General features: G+C 45.2%; 1 protein-coding gene across 20 annotated transcripts in view; it reads right to left on the bottom strand.

Moving 5' to 3' along the window:
• Positions 1–26,241, bottom strand: part of OBSCN (obscurin, cytoskeletal calmodulin and titin-interacting RhoGEF) — a 152,475-nt gene extending 126,234 nt beyond the window's left edge. For 19 of the 20 annotated variants that reach the window (XR_008993394.1, XM_057490836.1, XM_057490838.1 and 16 more), the window contains exons 1-6: positions 25,244–26,241; positions 24,035–24,304; positions 23,602–23,862; positions 22,856–23,164; positions 22,468–22,734; positions 20,827–21,102 (exon numbers count right to left, since the gene is read on the bottom strand). Coding sequence is in view for 19 of the 20 variants with exons in the window: in XM_057490836.1 (XP_057346819.1) it covers positions 20,827–21,102; positions 22,468–22,734; positions 22,856–23,164; positions 23,602–23,862; positions 24,035–24,304; positions 25,244–26,228 (2,368 nt within the window). In the remaining variant the exon portion in view is untranslated. The remainder of the gene's footprint in view (positions 1–20,826; positions 21,103–22,467; positions 22,735–22,855; positions 23,165–23,601; positions 23,863–24,034; positions 24,305–25,243) is intronic. The other variant, XM_057490844.1, reaches the window with a different exon arrangement.
• Positions 26,242–26,449: the final 208 nt, after the last annotated feature.

The raw sequence follows: 26,449 nt of genomic DNA, 5'->3' as shown, positions 1-26,449 counted from the left end.
CCACGTGGGCACCTTCAGGACAGATCCACATGGCACTGCGGAGCCTTGGGAACAGAACTCATGAAGGCTGGTGGGAACCCACAGCCAGAACTCAACAAGGCCAATTTCCAGCTTAAAAATGTCAACATTCCCCATTAGATAAAGGCCCAGGGCCTCATGACACAGTATTCAGCATATCCAGGTATAATCCAAAATTATTTGGCCCATGAAGAACCAAGGAACTCTCAGTTCACATGTGTGGGAAGATGATTCACAGCAACTAATGACAAGGTGACACAGATGTTGGAAATATCTGACAAAGAACTTGAAGCAGCTCTTACAAAAGTGTTGCAACAAGTAAAAGCCAATACCCTTGAGATAAATGGAAAAATAGAAACTCTCAACAAAGAAAGGCAATATAAAGAACTGAGTGGAAATTTTACAAGTGGAAAAATATAATGACAGAAATAAGTCACTATATAGGCTTCATAGAATACAGATAGCGGAAGAGTTACTGGACTTGAAGACAGAGTAATGGAAACTATTCAATCTAAACAACAGTAAGAAAAGGAATTTCAGATGGAATCCCAGGGGCCAGTGGGACAAAAGGACTAAAATTCATGTCCCTAGTCCTAGAAAGAGAAAAGAAAGAGTACAGTTCAGAAAAAACTTTTTTCAAGAAATAACAGCTGAAACCTCCTCAGATTTGGTGAAAGACATAAACTGAATTAAATGGGCCTAGCAAATCCCAGATGGAATAAACCCAAGGAAATCGACACCAAGATTTACTATTTCAAATGAAAATTAAAGGCAAAAAAATCCTGAAGGCATGCAGAGAATACTGACACATGATTTGCAGGGTAACAATTTGAATTTCTCTTAAAAAATTAGTCAGCACTGAAAAAAAGAATCATCAGCCCAGAATACTATTTCCAGCAAAAATATCCTTCAGGAGTGAAGGTGAAATACAGTCTGGATCAAGGAAAGTGAAGAAAACCCCTCGCTGGCAGATCTGCTCTAGAGAAACTTCTGAGGGAAATTCTCAGACAAAGGAAACGATATCACAGGCAGACTTGGAGCAGAGGGAGTGGAGATCAAAAAATAAGTAGTAAATATCTGAGTATTATGACTATGAAGTATGTGTCCCCCAAAATTCATTAGTTGAAGCCCTAACCCCCAGAGTTGGAGATAGGGAATTTAGGGAGTTAAAATTGAGGTTAAAAGAGGTATAAGTGTGGGGCCCTAATACAATAGGACTGGCATCCTTATAAGTAAAGGAAGAGACATTGGAGATGTCAGAGGAAAGTCCCTGTGAGGACACAGTCCATGTCAGGGCCAGAAAGGCAGGTCTCCCCAGGTCCTGACCATGTAGCACCCTGCTTGGACTTGTGGTCTGCAGCACTATGAGAAGATCAGTTTCTGTTGTGCAAGCCATGCAACCTGTGGTGTTTTGCTAATGCTAGGTAAATAAAGTAAGACTGTACTTCTCCTCTTGAATTCTTTAAAATGTGTTTGGTAGTTGAAAGCAAGAATTGTTCCCTAGGTGACCACACAAAAATATATGTAGTCGTGACAGGTACATTAAAATGGAATGCTAAAAGCATCCTGAATAGCCCAAATGATGGAGGAAAGGTAAAGAGGAACAAAACAAAAAGAGTAAAAATGGAAACAAATCATGAAAGGGTAGACCTGAATCCAAACATAAAAATTATTGCATTAAATGAAAATAATCTAAACAAGCTTATTATAAGACAGATTGTCCAAATTGATTAAAAAAACCAAAGACTCAACTTAATGCTGCCTCCAAGAAACTCACTTCAAATACATGTAGATAAAAGAAAAAGGACAAAAGAATACATACAATGCAAACACTAATCAAAACAAAGCTGGAGTATTTAAATAAACGTCAAATGAAGTAAACTTCTAAACCAAGAAAATCAGCATAAAGAGGGACATTACATAGAAATAAACAAAGGGGGCCTTACGATTAGCATGTATAATGTCGGTGGGGGGCACGGGGAGGGCTGTGCAACACAGAGAAGACAAGTAGTGATTCTACAGCATCTCACTACGCTGACGGACAGTGACTGTAATGGGGTATGTGGGGGGGACTTGGTGATGGGGGGAGTCTAGTAAACACAATGTTCCTCATGTAATTGTAGATTAATGACACCAAAATAAAAATAAAAATAAATAAAAAAGAAGTCAATTTACAAAGACATAACAACTCTAAATGAGTCAGCCCTCAGCAACAGAGCTTCCAAATACATGAAGCAAAAACAGACAGAACTGAAAATAAAAACAAAGTCCACAATTACAATGGGACAAGTCAACAAGCTTTGCACAATCATTGCTAGAACTAGTAGGCAGAAAATCATCAGGGTGTAGAACTGAACCGCTAATCAGCATGACCTAACCGACAGCTGAGAGACATTCCACCCAACAGCAGAATATAGATTCACTTCAAGTATACATGGGACATTCACCTACAGACCCCACGGTGGTTCACAAAGGAAACTGTTAAAGATGTTTAAAAATTACAATAACATGAAGTATGTTCTCTGACCAAAATGGAATTAGGCTAGAGGTCAATAACAGTAAAATCTCCAAGTACTTGGAAATTAAACAGCTGCCTAAGAAGTCTCAAGGGAAAATAGTAAAGATTTTAAACTGAACAATGAAACACAAAATATCAAAATGTGTAGGTTAAAAGTAAATCAGTGTTGATGGACAGTGACTGCATTGGGGTGTGGGTGGGGACTTGATAATATGGGTAAAATGTAGTAACCACATTGTTTTTTCATGTGAAATCTTCATAAGAGTGTATATCAATCATACCTTAATAAAAAATTTAAAAATTAAAAAAATTAAAAATTAAATCAAATTTTAAAAAAGCTAAAAAAAAAAAAAGTAAATCAGTGCTTAGGGGGAAATTCACACTATTAAATATTTACACCAGAAACGTAGAAAGATTTCAATCAGTAATCTAAGCTTCCACTTTAAGAATGAGAAAAACAGTAAACTAAACCCAAAGCAAGCAGAAGGAAGAAAATAATAAAAATAAGAAAGCAATTAAATAGAGAAAATCAACAAAATCTGCATTTGGCTGTTTGAAACGAGCAATAAAATTGATACGCCTGTAGCAAGACTAGTAAAGAAAAAGAGAGAAGACATAAACTAACAATATCAGGAATGAAATGGAATATATTGCCACAGACCCTGCCCACAGTAAAGTATAATGGAAGAGCACTACAAATGACTTTATGCACATAAATTAAACAAATCTGATGTAACAGAACAATTCCTCAAAACCCACAAACTACCAAAACTTGCCCAGAAAAAAACAAACAAGTTGTATATTTTCATGGCTATAAGTAAAATATTTTCAAATTTTAAACCTTCTAATAATAAAGAAATCTCCAGGCCAGAATGACTACTGGCTTAGTCATAACTAAATAACAAAATAAATAACTAAAAAACAAAGTAGGAAGAGAAATCGCATAGATTCCACACAATCTCTGGTGGAAAACAGATGAGAAGGGAACATACTTTCTGACCCATTTTGTGAGGCCAGCATTACCCTGATAGCCAAACCAGATAAAGCAGTATAAGAAAACTAAAATCCAAAATGCTCTATGAGCATCAATATAAAAATACTCAACCAAATACTATCACACTGAATCTGTAACATGTAAGAAGAGTAATACACCACCACGGACCTTAATCTCAGAATGCAAGTCTGGTTAAATATGTAAAAAAAAGACATGTCAGCCAAAATGGCAAAATAGCATTTTTTTAAAGCTCTCTTCCATAAAAGCAATTTTGCAACTTGCAAAAACTGTTCGGAATCAATTTTTTCAGAGCTCTGGAAATAAAACAAAGGCTTGCAGCAATCTGGGGACCATATATTCAAGAAAAACAGATGAAACATGGTAAGAGCAGCAGGATTTGTGGTGTTTTAACTTTTTACCCCATTCTCATGCTCCCTCCCTAATTCCAAGGTAGCCTGGAAAACCCACAGTCCTCAACCACAGCAAAAGCCAGCAGCCTGGAAGCATGAAGCAAGGACACTTCCAAAGCACACCCCCAGAGAAACATCACTTTGAGCTGTTTGGGGTTCCCAAGAAACCCAACTCACAAGGCTTTTTGTGCATCATGGCTATATGATATTTAGTACAGACTGGTATGGTAGAAAAAAATCAATTAAACATGAAAAAGGCAGTAGTAGAGGAAATGAAGACATACAAATGACATGTAAAAAACAAAGAGCAAAATAACAGAAGTCCTTCCTTATAAATATTACTTTAACTGCAAATAGATTCACCTCCCAATTGAAAGCTAGAGATTAGCAAAATGGACTTAAAAAAAATACATACTGTCTATACTTATCAAGGTCAGCGTTTTGTAAAAAATAAAGTAAAAAATTTTTAATGCATGCTGTCTACAAAAGACTCACTTTAGATGCAAAGATACAAACAAGCTGAAAGCGAAAAGATGCTCCTAACCAAGAGCAGCTAAGGAGATCTGAGGGGGCTGTACTATTGTCAGGCAAAATGACTTAGGGCAAAACCCATCACAAGACATATATTGCTATATATATTGATAAAAGGGCCAATTCATCAAGAAGATCTCACAACTATTAACATAACCACAATGGAGAGGGGCGGAAGATGGCGGCGTGAGTAGAGCAGCGGAAATCTCCTCCCAAAACAACATATATCTATGAAAATATAACAAAGACAACCCTTCCCAGAATAAAGATCAGAGGACACAGGACAATATCCAGACCACATCCGCACCTGAGAGAACCCAGCGCCTCGCGAAGGGGGTAAGATACAAGCCCCGGCCCCGCGGGAGCCGAGCGACCCTCCCCCCAGCTCCTGGCGGGAGAAGAGCAGGCAGAGCGGGAGGGAGACGGAGCCCAGGACTGCCGAACACCCAGCCCCAGCCATCCGGGCCAGAGTGCAGGGCGCTCGATACTAGGAAAACAGGGCAGCAAGAACAGTGAGCAGGCACTGGAGGCTGGGCGCCAGAGGACATAAGAAAAGCGCGCGACCATTTTTTTTTTGCTTTTTTGCTGTTTTGTTTTGGGGAGCGCTTTTTGGAAGTCTTAAAGGGATAGGGACCCCAATACTAGGGAAACAGGGCAGCAAGACCGGTGAGCAGAGGCCTGAGGCTGGCACCGGAGAATAAAGAAAAACGAACGACCACCTTTTTTTTTTTTTTTTTTTTTTAATTAAAAACTTTTTTTTTTTTAATTTTTTTTTTTTTAATTTTTTTTTTTTTTTTGGTGGGCGTTGTTTTGTTTTGGCGGGTGCTTCTTGGAAGTCTTAAAGGGGCAGGGCGGGTCACTTAATCCAGAGGTAGGGAATCCGGGATCTCTGGGCACCCTAACCCCTGGGCTGCAGGGAGCAGGGAGGCCCCTTACGGAGATAAATAGCCTCCCAGCAGCTCCTGCTCCAACGCGACTCCACCACTTTGGAGCAGCTGCCCGAGCCAGGCCACGCCCACAGCAACAGCGGAGATTAACACCATAGCAGCCGGGCAGGAAGCAGAAACCCTGTCTGCGCTCAGCTGCCCAGCACAAGCCACGAGAGGTCGCTGTTCTCCCAGGAGAGGAGGGCCACAAACCAACAAGAAAGGAAGTCCTTCCAGCCGTCACTCCTCCCAGCTCTGCAAACTATTCCTATCACCATGAAAAGGCAAAGCTACAGGCAGACAAAGATCACAGAGACAACACCAGAGAAGGAGACAGACCTAACCAGTCTCCCTGAAAAAGAATTCAAAATAAGAATCATAAACATGCTGACAGAGATGCAGAGAAATACGCAAGAGAAATGGGATGAAGTCCGGAAGGAGATCACAGATGCCAGAAAGGAGATCGCAGAAATGAAACAAACTCTGGAAGGGTTTATAAGCAGAATGGATAGGATGCAAGAGGCCATTGATGGAATTGAAACCAGAGAACAGGAACGCATAGAAGCTGACATAGAGAGAGACAAAAGGATCTCCAGGAATGAAACAATATTAAGAGAACTGTGTGACCAATCCAAAAGGAACAATATCCGTATTATAGGGGTCCCAGAAGAAGAAGAGAGAGGAAAAGAGATGGAAAGTATCTTAGAAGAAATAATTGCTGAAAACTTCCCCACACTGGGGGAGGAAGTAATCGAACAGACCACGGAAATACACAGAACCCCCAACAGAAAGGATCCGAGAAGGGCAACACCAAGACACATAATAATTAAAATGGCAAAGATCAAGGACAAGGAAAGAGTGTTAAAGGCAGCTAGAGAGAAAAAGGTCACCTATAAAGGGAAACCCATCAGGCTAACGTCAGATTTCTCAACAGAAACCCTACAGGCCAGAAGAGAATGGCATGATATATTTAATACAATGAAACAGAAGGGCCTTGAACCAAGGATACTGTATCCAGCACGACTATCATTCAAATATGACGGTGGGATTAAACAATTCCCAGACAAACAAAAGCTGAGGGAATTTGCTTCCCACAAACCACCTCTACAGAACATCTTACAGGGACTGCTCTAGATGGGAGCACTCCTGGAAAGAGCACAGCACAAAACACCCAACATATGAAGAATCGAGGAGGAGGAACAAGAAGGGAGAGAAGAAAAGAATCTCCAGACAGTGTATATAACAGCTCAATAAGCGAGCTAAGTTAGGCAGTAAGATACTAAAGAGGCTAACCTTGAACCTTTGGTAACCACGAATTTAAAGCCTGCAATGGCAATAAGTACATATCTTTCAATAGTCACCCTAAATGTAAATGGACTGAATGCACCAATCAAAAGACACAGAGTAACAGAATGGATAAAAAAGCAAGACCCATCTATATGCTGCTTACAAGAACTCACCTCAAACCCAAAGACATGTACAGACTAAAAGTCAAGGGATGGAAAAACATATTTCAAGCAAACAACAGTGTGAAGAAAGCAGGGGTTGCAGTACTAATATCAGACAAAATAGACTTCAAAACAAAGAAAGTAACAAGAGATAAAGAAGGACACTACATAATGATAAAGGGCTCAGTCAAACAAGAGGATATAACCATTCTAAATATATATGCACCCAACACAGGAGGACCAGCATATGTGAAACAAATACTAACAGAACTAAAGGGGGATATAGACTGCAATGCATTCATTCTAGGAGACTTCAACACACCACTCACCCCAAAGGATAGATCCACTGGGCAGAAAATAAGTAAGGACACGGCAGCACTGAACAACACAGTAGAGCAGATGGACCTAATAGACATCTATAGAACTCTACATCCAAAAGCAGCGGGATATACATTCTTCTCAAGTGCACATGGAACATTCTCCAGAATATACCACATACTAGGCAACAAAAAGAGCCTCAGAATATTCCAAAAGACTAATATCCTACCAACCAACTTTTCAGACCACAAAGGCATAAAACTAGAAATAAACTGTACAAAGAAAGCAAAGAGGCTCACAAACACATGGAGGCTTAACAACACGCTCCTAAATAATCAATGGATCAATGACCAAATCAAAATGGAGATCCAGCAATATATGGAAACAAATGACAACAACAACACTAAGCCCCAACTTCTGTGGGACACAGCAAAAGCAGTCTTAAGAGGAAAGTATATAGCAATCCAAGCATATTTAAAAAAGGAAGAGCAATCCCAAATGAATGGTCTAATGTCACAATTATCGAAATTGGAAAAAGAAGAACAGATGAGGCCTAAGGTCAGCAGAAGGAGGGACATAATAAAGATCAGAGAAGAAATAAATAAAATTGAGAAGAATAAAACAATAGCAAAAATCAATGAAACCAAGAGCTGGTTCTTCGAGAAAATAAACAAAATAGATAAGCCTCTAGCCAGACTTATTAAGAAGAAAAGAGAGTCAACACAAATCAACAGTATCAGAAACGAGAAAGGAAAAATCACGACGGACCCCACGGAAATGCAAAGAATTATTGGAGAATACTATGAAAACCTATATGCTAACAAGCTGGAAAACCTAGGAGAAATGGACAACTTCCTAGAAAAATATAACCTTCCAAGATTGACCCAGGAAGAAAGAGAAAATCTAAACAGACCAATTACCAGCAACGAAATTGAAGCGGTAATCAAAATACTACCAAAGAACAAAACCCCCGGGCCAGATGGATTTACCTTGGAATTTTATCAGACATACAGGGAAGACATAATACCCATTCTCCTTAAAGTTTTCCAAAAAATAGAGGAGGAGGGGATACTCCCAAACTCATTCTATGAAGCTAACATCACCCTAATACCAAAACCAGGCAAAGACCCCACCAAAAAAGAAAACTACAGACCAATATCCCTGATGAACGTAGATGCAATAATACTCAACAAAATATTAGCAAACCGAATTCAAAAATACATCAAAAGGATCATACACCATGACCAAGTGGGATTCATCCCAGGGATGCAAGGATGGTACAACATTCGAAAGTCCATCAACATCATCCACCACATCAACAAAAAGAAAGACAAAAACCACATGATCATCTCCATAGATGCTGAAAAAGCATTTGACAAAGTTCAACATCCATTCATGTTAAAAACTCTCAGCAAAATGGGAATAGAGGGCAAGTACCTCAACATAATAAAGGCCATCTATGATAAACCCACAGCCAACATTATATTGAACAGCGAGAAGCTGAAAGCATTTCCGCTGAGATCGGGAACTAGACAGGGATGCCCACTCTCTCCACTGTTATTTAACATAGTACTGGAGGTCCTAGCCACGGCAATCAGACAAAATAAAGAAATACAAGGAATCCAGATTGGTAAAGAAGAAGTTAAACTGTCACTATTTGCAGATGACATGATACTGTACATAAAAAACCCTAAAGACTCCACCCCAAAACTACTAGAACTGATATCGGAATACAGCAAAGTTGCAGGATACAAAATCAACACACAGAAATCTGTGGCTTTCCTATATACTAACAATGAACCAACAGAAAGAGAAATCAGGAAAACAACTCCATTCACGATTGCATCAAAAAAAATAAAATACCTAGGAATAAACCTAACCAAAGAAGTGAAAGACTTATACTCTGAAAACTACAAGTCACTCTTAAGAGAAATTAAAGGGGACACTAACAGATGGAAACTCATCCCATGCTCGTGGCTAGGAAGAATTAATATCGTCAAAATGGCCGTCCTGCCCAAAGCAATATACAGATTTGATGCAATCCCTATGAAACTACCAGCAACATTCTTCAATGAACTGGAACAAATATTTCAAAAATTCATATGGAAACACCAAAGACCCCGAATAGCCAAAGCAATCCTGAGAAAGAAGAATAAAGTAGGGGGGATCTCACTCCCCAACTTCAAGCTCTACTATAAAGCCATAGTAATCAAGACATTTTGGTACTGGCACAAGAACAGAGCCACAGACCAGTGGAACAGACTAGAGAATCCAGATATTAACCCAGACATATACGGTCAATTAATATTTGATAAAGGAGCCATGGACATACAATGGCGAAATGACAGTCTCTTCAACAGGTGGTGCTGGCAAAACTGGACAGCTACATGTAGGAGAATGAAACTGGACCATTGTCTAACCCCATATACAAAAGTAAACTCAAAATGGATCAAAGACCTGAATGTAAGCCATGAAACCATTAAACTCTTGGAAGAAAACATAGGCAAGAACCTCTTAGACATAAACATGAGTGACCTCTTCTTGAACATATCCCCCCGGGCAAGGAAAACAACAGCAAAAATGAGTAAGTGGGACTATATTAAGCTGAAAAGCTTCTGTACAGCAAAAGACACCATCAATAGAACAAGAAGGATCCCTACAGTATGGGAGAATATATTTGAAAATGACACATCCGATAAAGGCTTGACGTCCAGAATATATAAGGAGCTCACATGCCTCAACAAACAAAAAACAAATAACCCAATTAAAAAATGGGCAGAGGAACTGAACAGACAGTTCTCCAAAAAAGAAATACAGATGGCCAACAGACACATGAAAAGATGCTCCACATCGCTAATTATCAGAGAAATGCAAATTAAAACTACAATGAGGTATCACCTCACACCAGTAAGGATGGCTGCCATCCAAAAGACAAACAACAACAAATGTTGGCGAGGCTGTGGAGAAAGGGGAACCCTCCTACACTGCTGGTGGGAATGTAAGTTAGTTCAACCATTGTGGAAAGCAGTATGGAGGTACATCAAAATGCTCAAAACAGACTTACCATTTGACCGAGGAATTCCACTCCTAGGAATTTACCCTAAGAACGCAGCAATCAAGTTTGAGAAAGACAGATGCACCCCTATGTTTATTGCAGCACTATTTACAATAGCCAAGAATTGGAAGCAACCTAAATGTCCATCAATAGATGAATGGATAAAGAAGATGTGGTACATATACACAATGGAATACTACTCAGCCATAAGAAAAGGGCAAATCCAATCATTTGCAGCAACATGGATGGAGCTGGAGGGTATTATGCTCAGTGAAACAAGCCAAGCAGAGAAAGAGAAATACCAAATGATTTCACTTATCTGTGGAATATAAGAACAAAGGAAAAACTGAAGGAACAATACAGCAGCAGAATCACAGAACTCAAGAATGGACTAACAGGTACCAAAGGGAAAGGGACTGGGGAGGATGGGTGGGTAGGGAGGGATAAGGGGGGGAGAAGTAGGGGGGTATTAAGATTAACATGCATGGGGGGTAGGAGAAAAGGGAGGGCTGTACAACACAGAGAAGGCAAGTAGTGATTCTACAACATTTTGCTATGCTGTTGGACAGTGACTGTAAAGGGGTTTATAGGGGAGACCTGGTATAGGGGAGAGCCTAGTAAACATAATATTCATCATGTAAGTGTAGATTAGTGATACCAAAAACAAAGCAAAAAAAAAAAAAAAGGGCAGTTCCTGTGTGGTAACCTCCAACGAGTTCTACACAAGGGTATAAAGGGCAAATAAAAGTGTAGGCAAAGGGTCTGTTTGTGTTTATACAGAGGATCAAAGCCTAATTGGGCTACCCCGAAAATGAACTAAGATGTGATATGAAAAAGAACTTCCAACATCTGCACTCTCTGGAAGACTCATGCCAGAAGATGATCATCAAAAAACCCCAACAAAGATCCACGCACTGCTACAGCTGTAGATGCACTCATCCCACCAGTTCCTGGACTTGCCATGGGAATGAGGAAGGAGATATCTAAGCTGGCCTGTGCATACAGTAAAACAACAAATTTGACTGGATCTATACTGTTGGAACTCAACCAAGAATTTGGAGAAGTGCAAATTGTCGCGCTCCAAACTCTTACAACTACAGACTATTTACTGTTAAAAGAACATATGGCATGTGAACAGCCCCCAGGAATGGGTTGTTTTAATTTGTCTGATTTCTCTCAGACTGTTCAAGTTCAGTTGGACAATATCCACCATGTCATAGATAAGTTTTCACAAAGGCCTAAGGTGCCTAACTGGTTTTCTTGGTTTCACTGGAGATGGCTGGTAATTACAGATATGCTTTGGTTATGTAACTATACTCCTATTATGTTAATGTGTGTGTGCAATTTAAGTAGTAGCTTAAAACCTATATATGCTGAAGTTACTCTACAAGAAGATATGTCAAAGAAATAATCAATCTTCCCATGTTTTCTTCCGCCTGCTACTTCTATAGCTTTTCTTCTTCCTACCTAATTACAACCCTTAAATAGAATTCGTGCCTCATATCAAATTTACCGAGTATCAAAATTCTTCCAAGTGGTAAAGATACCTCAAGACAAATGCTGGGCATAGAAGCCACAGGGCATAAATATGCAAAGAAGTAAAAAGCTAACCTTTTCAAACAATAAGGCTTCCCTCTCACTTACCAACTTCACATTTCCCTGCATAGCCCCGGAAGATGACTGGTTAGCCAGAGACGGGTAAGATTCCTCAAGGGAGGAACAACCTAAGACAGGCACAGTCGCAGGGGGGCCATCAGGTGAGAAATTGGGGATCAACAGAGGTGAGGCTTAGAACCTCACCCCCCCTGTTCTGAGAGAAATCTTCTGCATACATGGATGTTTTATTGCCCTTGTCTAGCTTAGATTAACACATAGTCTACAGGCACACACCTGATCATCTACATTTGCTCTCTTACAACGCTAAACTATGTTTTCTACCTTTATCTTGTATCTACCTACCACTTCAGCATTTTAGTAAAAATAATAATAACAAAGAGAGAAATGTGATATCCACACATAAATCAAGTATAAAAACCAAATGAGTATTCATATTTGAACTGACTGTTTAGAGTTCATAATGCATGAGCAAAACCGAAAGTTTCTGTGATGACTGCCCTTGTACTGTTCACTATGTAACTTATTCACTATGTAAGAATTTGTTCTCCATGTAAGAACTTGTTTGTTATGCCTCAGAAGATTGGAGACTGACGAAAATTAGGCTTGGGGTGGATTAATGATTGTGCATTGAGCATTGACTCCCCTATACAGAATTTTATTGTCGTTAACAACTATTTGATCAATAAATATGAGAGATGCCCTCACAAAAAAAAAAAGAAAAAACAAAAACAAAAAAAAGGACAGACTTCCAATGGTAAAATAAATAAGTAACCTGGATGTAATGTATAGCATAAGGAATATAGTCAAGATATTGTAACAGCTTGGTAGGGTGATAGCTGGAACCTAGAATTATGTATATAAATGTTCTACCACTGTGTTGTACACTTGAAACTAATGTAATGTAATACTGTGCGTCAACTACCCTTCAATAAAAAATAATTATTTAAAAAAACAAAAACAAAAACATAACCACAATGAACAGGAGAGCCCCAAAACATGTGAAATAAAAACAACAGATTAATGGGAAAAGAGAAAAATCGTTCTATAAGAATGATCTCACTTTCAATAATGAATCACACAACGAAACATAAGATTAATAAGGAAACAGAGGACTTGAACAACACTGGACACCAGCTGCACCTAACACACAGATGCAAAACACCCCACCCACCAGCAGAATGCACGATTTACTCACATGCACATGGAAGAGGCTCTGGCATAGGCCACGTGTTCGCCCACAAGACAAGTCATAATAAATTTTAAAAGTTTGAAGAGATACAAAGTGCCTTTTCCAATCACAATGAATGAAGTTGGAAATCAATAATTTAAAATTTTGAAAAAATCCATAGCTATAAATTATAGGCTTATCTAAAAAAAATAAGATCAAATATCAATAACCTAACCTCATACCTAAAGAAACTAGAAAAAGATGAGCAAGCTAAACTCAGAGTTAGAAGGAAGGAAATAAAGATAGAGCAGAGATAACTGAATAGAGAACAGAAAAGTGATAGAAAGAATAAAGAAAAAGGAACCCCAAAATTGGTTCTTTGCAAAGATTAATGAAATTAACAAACCATTTGCTAGACTCACCAAGGACAAAGGTTAGAAGATTAAAATGATGAAAATCTGAAATAAAAGTGGAGACACCAATACAGCCCTTACAAAAATTAAAGGTATCATGAGAGAATATACGAACAATCGTGTGCCAACAAATTAGAAAACCCATATTAAATGGACCAGTTCACAGAAACACACACATGCCAAAACTGACTCAAGAAGAAATAGAAAATCTGAACAGACCCGTAACAAATAAAGATATTTAATAAATAAACAATAGCAAAAGGAAAAGCACCCAGATTGGAAATAAAGCAGTAAAACTATCTGTTTTTGCACGTGACATGAATTTGTACATAGAAAATCCTAAGGGATCCACAAAAGAATGAACAGGTTCATAAATGGATTCGGCAAGGTTGTAGGATACCAAGCCAACATTCAAATACCAACTCCAATTCTGTATGTTGGCAATGGGCAATCCAAAAATAAAACTAAGATAACAATTCCATTTAAAGTAGTACCAAAAAGAATAAAATAGTCAGCAACAAAACTTAACAAAATAACACAAGTCTTGCACACTGAAAGCTTACAAGATATTGTTGAAAGAACTTTGAAAGGCCTAAATAGATGGAGAGGCACCCCATATTTATGGATTAGAAGTCTGATATTGGAAGGGGTTTGAGATGGTGGCATAGAGCCTGAACCCACCTCCTCCCTTGCACACACAGAATCTACATCTATACCTACATACGGGGCAATTCATCCCAAGGGAGAAACTGGGGCCTGAGCAAACAGGTTCTTCACAAGAGATAAAAATATCACATAAAAAACATCAAGAGGGATGGAGACATGTGAAGGGCAGAAGCCCCAGCCTCAGTGTGGCCCTGCAGTAGGGAAGGATGCCACTGAGGGACCAGGGCAAAGATTCACCTGCACTGGGGCCCAGAAAGAAAAATACAGCTTAAAGGGCAAACACACTAGAAAGCCAAGCTTCAGAAACAGGGCATCTGCCAAAGAGTGGAGTTGCAGCTAAGACTCTCTCTGGGTTGGAAGGTGCTGGTGGGTGCCATTGTCCATGTTCCCCACACACGCTGCTGGGAGTTGGGTTTGGGTGCCCTCACCAGCTCCAAACATAACGCCAGGCAGCACTCCCCACCCCAGACACACCCACCTGACACCCAACGGTACTCCCAAGGCAGCACCAGTGCAGTCTGCACGGCTCACAACCACCCACTCCCCTTCTGCCACCAACCACCCTGTTAGCGGGACCCTAGTGGCAGTCACTGGGACTTCCCCTGGACTGCGCCTCCTCAGTACCCTGTACCCAGACCGTGCCCCCATGCCTCACTGGCATACCCCCAGCAGTGCTCACCAGGACATTCCCAGACCACCCTGCTGGGTGCTCCCTGGTGCTTCCCCCCAGCCAGCCAGAACCTGCAGGCACAGTCCACGAAGAGGACGTTCCTGCCTGAGGCCACTGCTTCAAGGCTGGATGAGGCAGCCCATTCACATCATCCACAGAAACAAACACAGAAAGTCAAACTAAATGAGGGACAGAGGAATATGCTTCAAACCAAAGAACAAGACAAGATGTCATAAAAGGAACTAAATGAAACAGAGTTAGACAAACTACATGATAAAGAGTTCAAAGTAATGACTATAAAGATGCTCACTGGACTTCAGAGAAGAATGGAAGAACTCAGGGAGGATCTTAAATGAAGAGAGAGAAAATATAATAATCACAGATGAAGAATGCAATAAATGAAATGAAAAATACACTAGAGGGAATCCATAGCTGACTAGAGGATGCAGAGCAGATCAATGATTTGGAAGACAGAGTAATGGAAAGCACTCAAGCTGAACAGCCAAAAGAAAATAGAATAAAAAGAAAGGAGGATAGGTTAAGGGACTTCTAAGACAATATCAAATGTCCTAACATTCACATTATAGGAGTCCCAGAAGAAGAGAGAGGGAAAGGGGTGGAAAACTTATTTGAGAAAATAATCCCTAAAACTTCCCCCAAAATGAGGAAGGAGACATCCTGATCAAGGAAGCACAGAGAGTCCCAAACAAGATGAATCCAAGGAGGCCCAAACCAAGACACATCATAAATAAAATGTCAAAGATTGATGATGAAGAGAGAATCTTAAAGTAGCAAGAGAAAAGCTGCTTTAAAAGAGAATCACATACAAGGGAAAGTCCCTAAGTTCATCAGCTGATTTTTCAGCAGAAGCTTTGCAGTCACCAGAAGAGAGTGGTATGATACATTCAAAGTACTGAAAAGGAAAAACAAGGATGTCCATTCTCATCACTTTTATTCAACATAGTACTGGAGGTCCCAGCCATGGGAATCAGGCAAGATGAAGAGATAAAAGACATCCAAACTACCAAAGAAGAAGTTAAACTGTCACTGTTCACCGATAACATGATACTATATAGAAAACATCCTAAAGACTCCACCAAAAAACTATAAAACCAATAAATAGATTCAGCAAAGTTACAGGATACAAAAGTAATACACAGAAATCTGTTGCATTCCTATATACTAACAATGAACTAGCAGAAAGAGAAATCAGGAAAACAATTCAACTTACACTTGCATCAAAAAGAATAAAATACATAGGAATAAACCTAACAAAGGAGGTGAAAGACCTATACTCTGAAAAGTATAAGACAATTAGAGAGAAATTCAAGAACACACAAATAAATAGAAATCCCATACTCACAGACAGGAAGAATTAATATTGTCAAAATGGCCATTCTGCCCAAAGCAATTTACAGACTCAATGCAATCCCTGTCAAAATACAAACAGCATTTTTCAATGAACTAGAACAAATAATCCCCAAATCCATATGGAACCACACACAAAAAAACAAATATCAAAAACAATCCTGAGAAAGAACAAAACAGCTGGGGGTATTACACTCCTGGACTTCAAGTTATACTACAAAGCTACAGTAATCAAAACAGTATGGTACTGAACAAGAACAGACCCATAGATCAATGGAACAGAATAGAGAGTCCAGATATAAACCCATGTACATTTTGTCCATTAATATATGATAAAGGAGCAATAAATATACAATAAGGAAAAAATAGTCTCTTCAACAACTGGTGTTGGGAAATTGGACAGCTACATGTAAGAGAATAAAACTGGATCATTGTCTAACTCCACACACAAAAGTAAACTCTAAATGGATCAAATAGCTAAATGTAAGATATGAAATCATAAAATTCTTAGAAGAAAACATACACAAAAATCTCTTGAGCATCAGCATGAGCAATTTTTTCCTGGACAAATCCCCTCAGGCAAGGAAAACAATAAAAAATGAGCAAGTGGGACTATATCAAACTAAAAAGCTTCTCTACAGCAAAGGAACCATCAGCAGAACACAAAGGTATCCTATAGTATGGGAGAATATATTTGTAAATGATTTATCCAATAAGGGCTTAATATCCAAAATATAAAAAGAGTTCGTATGTCTCAACACCAAATAAACAAATAACCTGATTAAAAAATGGGTGGAGAACCTTAACGGACATTTCTCCAAAGAAGAAATGCAGATGGCTAAAGAGCACATGAAAAGATGCTCTGTATCACTAATCATCAGGCAAATGCAAATCAAAACCACAATGAAGTATCACCTCACACCAGTCAGAATGGCCACTATCCAAAAGACAAGAAATAACTTGTTGACAAGGATATGGAGAAAAGGGAACCCTCCTACACTGTTGGTGGGAATGTAAAGTGGTGCAGCCACTGTGGAAACTAGTATGGACATTTCTTAAAAAACTAAAAATAGAAACACCATAAAACCCAGCAACTCCACTTCTAGGAATTTTTTTTTTTTTTTTATTGAAGGGTAGTTGACGCACAGTATTACATTACATTAGTTTCAAGTGTACAACACAGTGGTAGAACATTTATATACATAATTCGAGGTTCCAGCTATCACCCTACCAAGCTGTTACATTATCTTGACTATATTCCTTATGCTATACATTACATCCCGGTTACTTATTTATTTTACCATTGGAAGTCTGTCCTTTTTTTTTTTTTTTTTGTGAGGGCATCTCTTATATTTATTGATCAAATGGTTGTTAACGACAATAAAATTCTGTATAGGGGAGTCAATGCTCAATGCACAATCATTAATCCACCCCAAGCCTAATTTTCGTCAGTCTCCAATCTTCTGAGGCATAACAAACAAGTTCTTACATGGAGAACAAATTCTTACATAATGAATAAGTTACATAGTGAACAGTACAAGGGCAGTCATCACAGAAACTTTCGGTTTTGCTCATGCATTATGAACTCTAAACAGTCAGTTCAAATATGAATACTCATTTGGTTTTTATACTTGATTTATGTGTGGATACTACATTTCTCTCTTTATTATTATTATTTTTACTAAAATGCTGAAGTGGTAGGTAGATACAAGATAAAGGTAGAAAACATAGTTCAGTGTTGTAAGGGAGCAAATGTAGATGATCAGGTGTGTGCCTGTAGACTATGTGTTAATCCAAGCTAGACCAGGGCAATAAAACATCCACGTATGCAGAAGATTTCTCTCAGAACAGGGGGGGTGAGGTTCTAAGCCTCACCTCTGTTGATCCCCAATTTCTCACCTGATGGTCCCCCTGCGACTGTGCCTGTCTTAGGTTGTTCCTCCCTTGAGGAATCTTACCCGTCTCTGGCTTCCACTTCTAGGAATTTATAGGAGGAAATTAAAATCCCTGATTCCAAAAGATATATGCACCTCTATGTTTATTGCCATATTATTTACAATAGCTCAGACACAAGCAACCAAAGTGTCCATCAATAGATGAATGGATAAAGAGATGGTATATAACACAATGGATTATTCAGCCATGAAAAAAAGAAATCCTGCCATTTGCAACAACAGGGATGGACCAAGAGGGTATTATGCTCAGTGAAATAAGCAAAGCATAAGAAGACAAATTTCTTATGATTTCACTTATCTGTGGAATATAAAAACAAAATAAGATGAACAAAATAACAGTAGACTCATAGACACTGAGAAGTGACTGGTGATTACCATGGGGGAGGGGCTGGGGTGGATGGGTGGGCAGGGTGAAGGGGATAAAGAGGCACAAAATCTCCATTATAATATACGTTAATCATGGGTGTGGAAGTATAGCACAGGGAATGTAGCTAATACCATTGTAGTATCTGTATGGTGACAGAAGGTAACCACTTATGGTGGTGAACATTTCATAATGTATATGATTATTGAATCACTATGTTGTATGCCTGAAACCAATATAATACTGCATATCAACTATACTTCAATAAAATAAAAATAACAATGATGTAATAATAAAAACCATGGGCAGTAGTTTTTAAAAAGGGGATTGCTATTGTTAAGATGGTGATACTCCCAAGACTGACCTACACATTCAGTGTGATCCTAATTGAAATACCAGCTGACTTCTTTGCAAAATTTGAAAAGCTGATCCTTAAATTCATGTGGAGATGCAAGGGACCTCAAAATAGCCAAAGCAATTTTGAAAGAAAAGGACAAAGTTGGACAACTCTCACTTTCCAATTTCAAAACCTACCACAAGGCTGCAATAATCAAGACTGTGTGGTACTGACAAAAGGACAGATGGATAGACACAAACAGCCATAGAGTAGAATCAAGAATCCAGACATAGATCATGACATCTATGGTCATTGATTTTCGACAAGGGTGCCAAGATCATTTAATGGGGGAAAAAAAGTATTTTCAACAGATGGTGCTGGGATAACTAGACGTCCACACGCAAAGGATGAACTTGGATGCCCGTCCATCTTACTCTACACCCAAGAATAAAATGAATCAAAGACTAAAACAATTAGAGGGGTAAATTGGACTTCACTACACTTAAAAAGTGTTTGTGCATCAAAGGTCACTATTAAGAAAGTGAATGGGAGAAGATATTTGCAAATCATGTATCTGTAAGGATCTAGCATCCCGAATATAGAAAGAATTTCTGCAACTCATCAATAAAAAGATAACCCAATTTTAAAAGACAGGCGAGGACTTGAATAGATGTTTTGTCCAGAGAAGACATACAGACGACTAATGAGCCATTGAAAAGATGCTCTACGTCACTAGCCATCAGGCAAATGTAAAGCAAAACCACCATGAGATGCCTACCACGTCACACCCACTGGGATGGCTGGACCCGAAAAAAATAAATAAGATGAAAATGAAAAGTGCTTGGGAAGATGTGGAGGAAACAGACTGGAGCCCTCACACACTGCTTACGGGTGTGTAAAATGGTACAGCCGCTCCAGAAAACAGCTGGGCAGTTCCTCGGGGAGTTAGACACAGAATTACTATATGACCAGCCATTCCAAGGTAACTGGAAATACATGTTCACACAAAACCTTGTGAAGGATGGTCACAGCATCACTGTTCATGACAGTCAAAAAGCTGGAGCAACTCAAACATCCATTAGCTGATGGAAAGACAGACCAAACATGGCATACAATCCATACAACAGTATGTTACTCGGTCATAACAAGTAATGCAGTACTGACCCTCACTGTCACACAGATGAGCCTTGAAAACATGCTCAGTGGGAAAAGTCAGACACAAAAGACCACAGGTCATCTAACCGTATGTAAATGAAAAGCCCAGAATAGGGAAGTCCATCAAAGTAGAAAGCAGATTCCTGGCTGCCAGAAGCCAGGGAGATGCAAACCAAGAAGTGAACGTGGGTTCGGGATTTCTGGGGGTCAGGAAGATGTTCTAGAATTACCTGTGGTGTGGTCGCACAGCTGTGAATGTACCAACAACCACAGAATTATCCACTGTAAAAGGGTGGCTTTTATAGCATGTGGATTACTGGGTTGAAAAAAATCAGTTGATGAAATCCACCACATTAATGATCTAAAGTAGGAACCCTGAGACCTCATCAACGGAAGCAGAATAAAGCTCACCCTAGGCTGGCCTTACACCCAGCTTGACACGATAGAACATGGAAGGGTGTTCAGGTCTGACAACAGACCTGCACAAGCCCTGCAGCCTCTAACAATCCCTGAGGGGTCCCGGCCTCCATACAGAGGTGCCTGGGCCATCCCCACTGAGAAACGGCCCTGCGGATGAGATGTTCTAAGGAGACAGTGGCCCTACAGGAGTCCCGGGCTCAGTTGTAAGCCCAGCCAACACACAGAAGAGAGAGCCATCCCAACTGGGACATCAGACGCACGGATGGGGCTGGGCTGGGTCCTCCTGTCCTGGCTGACACCACATGCAGCGAGGATGAGCCTTCCCTGCTGAGCCATGCCCAGTACTGTGAGAGTAACCAACTCTCCTTTCCAGTCTTAAATTTTAGGGTATTTGTTACCTGGCATTGGGTAACTGACTGATCCGGGCCCCAATGAGGCCACCAGGAGACGGTTAATGTCTGCTTCCTCAACTCACCTGTGACGTCCAGGCAGAAGGAGACCCTCTGGCCCCCGGCCTCGCAGCTGTACTGGCCGGCGTCCGCCTTCCCCGCCTGCTGCACCACCAGCCGCCTGGCGCAGCCCTTGGCCTCCACGTGCACTTTCGAGCCGGAGCTCAGCTTCTTCCCGTCCTTGTACCACGTCACGTCCGTCTGGGCCTGGGCCACCTCGCAGCTCAGCGTGGCGCTGGCCCCCGCCTCGGCCTGCACCTCACTGTGCGCTGGCTGCTCCTTGGCAAACACCACCGAGGGCTCTGGGAACAGAGAGGTAGCCATGGTCAGAGGCCCCCCACTGAAGTAAGGTTTCCAAATCCTGGAACCTGACACAGCCACTCTCTAGCCTCCAGGCAGACTCGCTCCTGTCCCTCCACCCCAAGGTCTTTCATGTTGGGTGCTGCACATGGGACCTCCCAAGGGTGGGTCAGGAGCCAGCAGAGCCTAGATCACACCCACACCCATACAACCAGTGGATGGAGGTGCTCTGGATTTCAGGACCACATGACACTGGCCCTTGCCCAGATCAGCACCTCCTTCAAAAGAGGGCTGGCCTCAACTTCCAACCACCAGGTGCCACCCATTCTTAAGAGGGCAGCCCCCTACTGAGCAGAGGCCCCATCCCCCACCCTCCTCACCAGGTCATCTGAGGTGGCCCCCATTCCCCACTGTCCCCATGGGGTCACCTGAGGCTGCTTCATACCCCCACGGGATCAACAGAGCTTCTCCATCCCCCCACTGTCCCCACAGAGTCACCTGCACCCACCCTATCCCTAATTGTCCCCTCAAGGTCAGTGGAGACCACCCCATCCCCCCACTGTCCCCATGGGGTCAGCTGAGACCACCCCATCCCCCACTGTTCCCACAGGTCACTTGAGGGCACCCAGTCCCATCCATCCCAGCAGCTCCTGCTGCCCAGGCCCCCAAGCCTACCCAGATCCAGGGGCTGTAGCATGTGATCATGGCCATGGTGGCCCATGTGGACATGCAGCAGGCTCACCTTGCACAGACAGCTGGTAGGCAATGCAGCCCCCACAGCTGATGCATTCGTAAAGGCCAGCGTCCTCTGGTGCCATATCCCGCACCAGCAGAGCCTGCTGCCTGGCCCATGCCTGTACCTTGTACTTGGGGCCCAGGGGCAGCACGTGGCCACCCTTAAGCCACATCATAGCCAAGGCTGGACTGACAGCTCAGCCAGTAGCTGTGCCTCCTCGTGCAGCCGGGCCAGCACCTCTCGCGTGACCGGCAGATGCTTGGCAGTCAGCCCCAGGGCCGCTGGGACCATGGACAGGCAGACAGAGTGGGTGTAGACAGAAGAGGGATGGAGGAGAGGGGACGCAGAGAGGACAGAAGGAGGGAATGGGCAGGTATGGGGGGCAGAAAGACAGGGCAGGAACAGAACCAGGCATATGTGGGGGTGGCAAACAAGAGATGAGGTGGGGCAAACCCACCCCCCTTCACTCGCACCCCATGGCAGGGGTCGCTGCCTGGCCTGGCCCTGCTCCATCTAGGAGACTGCCTGCAGCCTGCCTGCCCTTTGAGAATCCCCAGGGCTGCCTGTCCACTCCCTACACCAGAGGAAACAGGCCCCAAGAGGCCTGGGGGTTGCAGCCAGGTCCCCCTACCTCGAACCTCTATGCGGATGCTGCTTTCGATGCCGTCGGCCACAAACTTAAGCTCGGCGCCATGCAGGCTGGCAGGCACTGAGCGGATGGTGAGTGTGTGCCGGGTGCCGTCCCAGCGGACCACGTACACGCTGCTGGCCTGCAGGGCCTGCCCGTCCAGGAACCACTTGCCCGCTGAGGTTGAGGTGAGGTCCACAGAGAAGGTCACCTCACCGCCCTCCACTGCCTCCACTGCCTTCAGAGGTGTCTTCACCGCCAGCTGGGGGACTGTGAGAGAGGGCTCAGGAAGGAGCTGGGCCCTGCCCTCCCTTCCGCCAGAATCGGGGCCCAAATGCCCTCTTTGCCAAGAAACCCATGGGACAGACCCATGGGCACCTTCCCCACTTACCCAGGTGGACCGTCCCTGGGAACTCGAGGTAGGGGCTCTGGCAGAAGCTGTTCACAGCTGACACCCGGAACTGGAAGTCCCCCTCCTCAGCCACACCTGCCACGGTCAGCTCGGGTGTGGACACCCACTCAGCCTCATGGCACCGACTCCAGGTGTGGGCACCAAGTCGCCTCATCTCCACCAGGTAGCCATCGATGGCAACAGGACGGTCACCGTGGAGAGGAGGGGACCAGCCCAGCCTCACAGAGCACTCAGTCCTGGCCTTCACCACAGGGGCCTCAGGGGAGTGCAGGGGCACTTTCCTGGGGGCTGGGCAGAGCACAGGATGATGTCACCAACTGGGAACCCCCTCCCCCTGCCCTGGGGGAGTCAGATTCCCTAGCCAGACTGAGGAGCACACGCCCGCCCTCATAAAAAGCAGACTTCATGGGAGCCACTGGAGGAGGGACCACCATACAACTGGGCACCAAAGGCCACAGAGAGAGGGAGCGCTTACACAGGACGCCCCAGCCCCATGCCTCTCTTCTAGAACAGTCGAGAGACCACCAGGACCCCCACTTGGCAGTCACCTGGGGTAACAATAATGAAGGCGAGCAGTACACAATACCAGGGAAGCACAGCTGCCGCCTAGGCTGTCCCCCAACCCCCTTGGCCCTCCCTGCAGCCTGCAGAGGGCAGGGCGCTGGCCCAGCGGACTGAGGGCCCAGAAGGGGCCCCGCACATGGAAGGGGTCCCTAGGTCCTCACCCGACACACAGAACTGGGTGGACGTCCGGCAGTCCCCAGCCACGAAGGCCACCTGGCCCACGTCCTCCAGGCTGCACTGGGAGATGGTCAGCGTGTGGCATGTGCCCTCGGTGGTGATGGCCACACGGCCCCCAGCCAAGATCTCCTCCTGGTTCCTCAGCCAGTGCACGGGGCCCACAGGCCGGGCCAGCTCCACACAGAACATGGCTGTGTCCCCCACCCGCACGGCGGTCTTCCTCGGGAGCCTCCGGGTGAGGTTGCCTGGGGGCATGAGGGTCCAGGGCTGCTCAGACCCGACCCCTGCCCGCCTCCAACGCCCACGCCCACCTGGCCCCTGCCCCCGGAGTGCCTGCCCCTCTCAGCCCTAAGCCGCCCCACCTCCATGACCCCCTGCCCTTCCCTCCACTCTCACCCCCTGCCCCGCCCGGCCTACCTAGCACCGCCAGCTCGGCCACTGTGCGGCTGCCCTCGGCTGTCTCACAGACGTACACCGCATCATCGTCGGCCGAGACGTTGCGCACGATCAGCCGGCGCTCGGTGCCCGCCTCCTCCAGGGCGTACTTGGCGCTCGCCCACAGCCGCGTCTCCTCCTTGAACCACGCGGCCTCCGTGGCCGGCAGCGCCACCTCGCACTGGAACGTGGCCGACCCCTTTTCCGGCACCTCCAAGTCCTGCAGGCGCCTCCTGAAGGGCACGGCGGGCTCTGCGCAGAAAGGGGAGTGAGCAGGACGTGCGGGGAGGGAGGGAGCGGGGACAGAGGAACGGTGGGGAAAGTGGGAGGAGAGGGGGTCAGAGGGAGGGGCGGAGACAGTGGGGAGGCACCGGGAGGACAGGGGCGGGGTGGGACAGTAGGCAGCGTCAGGAAGTGGGGTGGGGCGTCGGGTCAAGGGGGTCGGGCAGGGTTAGGGACCTGGAAGGCGGAGGCGGGGTGGGTGGGCACAGGGGTGTTGGCGGAGTCGGGTGGGCTGTCCCCGGGCTAGGCTGCAGGCCCTAGTGGGGAGAGTGGAGAACCCGCTCCACTCTGAGCTGGGCCAGGACCTGCCGCCCGCGCATCTTCCCCGCGCAGCTTTGCAGGGACCCGCAGGAGCGGGGGCCATTTCCCTGAAATAATGAAGAAAATGAGGCACGCGCGCGGAGGTAGCAGAGCTCTGTCCGAGAAGCCACAGCAGGTCAGAAGTGGAGTGGGTCCCTGATCACATCAATAGGCCTCTCCAGGAAAACCTGATGTCGTGGACCTAACTTGTCCCCACGCACCCTGGGGGAGCCCCAGACCCCGACGCGAGCCCAGAGCCACCTTCTGGCTGCACCCTGGCGCCCCAGCTGAGGCCTTTGACGGCACCGGGGTTTGACTCTGCTCCTGTCCCCTTCCTATGCTGCCCAGGAGACTCCTTAGCGTCCTGGGGAAGGGGAGACCTGATCACCCAACCGTGATGAGCGCTGGTGTCAAAGCGCTTTGACGCTTACAAAGGGTCATCCCGTGCGGCCCGCATTTTGCGGATCCGGAAAGGAGAGAGCCGCCGAAATCATCTCCCGACTCCACCTTCGGACACCCCCCCGGGAAAGGATTCCAGCACTAGGGAGGCGCCGCCGCCTGCCCGCACCCGGCAGCTGCAGCGCACGGGGATCCGTGCCCAGAGCTCACCTCGCACAACCACAAGCACGGAGCTGTAGGTCTGACCCACGAGATTGGACGCGGTGCAGGTGTAGAGACCGCGGTCCGACTGCTTGCAGAACAGGATCTTGAGCACGAAGTTCTCCTGCGTGTCCTCGTACACCACGTGTCGCCGGCCCTCGACCACCACCTGCCCGTCCTTCTTCCACACAGTCTCGGGCTTGGGCTCACCGGTGACGTAGCAGCTGAGGCGCGCGTGCTTGCCCTCAGTCACCGTGCAGGTGCGCGTGCCGGTGCCGGGCGGCGAGGCTGGGGCGCCCTCGGCGCGCATCGCCTCGCGCCTCCGCTGCAGGTGTGCAAGGAGCGCAGCAGTGGAAGCCCCTGGCGGGCCGCCTGGGTCGGCGTCCGGGTCCACGGTGAGCGCGGCGTCAGCGCTGGCGGCGCCCATCGGGTTCTCGGCGCGCACCGTGTAGGTGCCGCCGTCGAGCGGCCGAGCGGCCTGGATGCGCAGCGCGCTTGCCTCGCCGCTTTCTTCCACGCGCACCCGGGGGTCGTCGGGTGCCCCCAGGCGCCGCCCGTCCTTGGCCCAGCTCACCGCCATCGGCGGCGAGCCACGCACGCGGCAGCGGAAGGTGGCGTCCGCACCCTCCCGCACGCGGATGGACGTGGGCCGCAGCAAAAAGTGGGGCGCCTGCTCAGCGACCGCGGCCTCTGCGTTCACCTGCAGGCCAACCGCAGCGAAAGCCTCCCCAATGGCGTTGCGCGCGCGGCACACGTACTGCCCGCTGTCGCCGAGCGCCAGATCCAGGATGGTGAGGCGGTATTGGTCGTCGTCCTGGGCCAAGCGGAAGCGAGCGCCTGCCTCCACTGGCTGCTGGTCCTTCTCCCAGCTCACCTGCGGCGTAGGGTTGCCCACGATCTGGCAGCTCAGCGTGGCGTCCTTGCCCACCGACACCACGAAAGCCTTGGGCCGGGCCAGGAAACGGGGCGCGCCGCTGAATGAGGAGTGATCCATGGTGGTGGGGGCGGGAGGGACCTGCGAGTCAGGTGGGAGTAAGTCATCACGGGATGAGCCCCAGGTGTGCTCCGAGATCCCCACCTGCGGCCCCCACGCCACCGCTCCCATCCAGTGCGGCCTGTGGAACCCGGCGTGACCCAGGTGGACGTCTCCACCTGCCCCTTTCCCATCCGGCCTCATCTCCCTCCGCGGGTAGCACCGCCAGAAGGTACGTGGTC

This window comes from Manis pentadactyla, chromosome 13 (genome assembly GCF_030020395.1).
Source record: "Manis pentadactyla isolate mManPen7 chromosome 13, mManPen7.hap1, whole genome shotgun sequence".
Taxonomy (NCBI): Eukaryota; Metazoa; Chordata; class Mammalia; order Pholidota; family Manidae; genus Manis; species Manis pentadactyla.
This window is presented reverse-complemented; position numbering and strand designations above follow the sequence as displayed.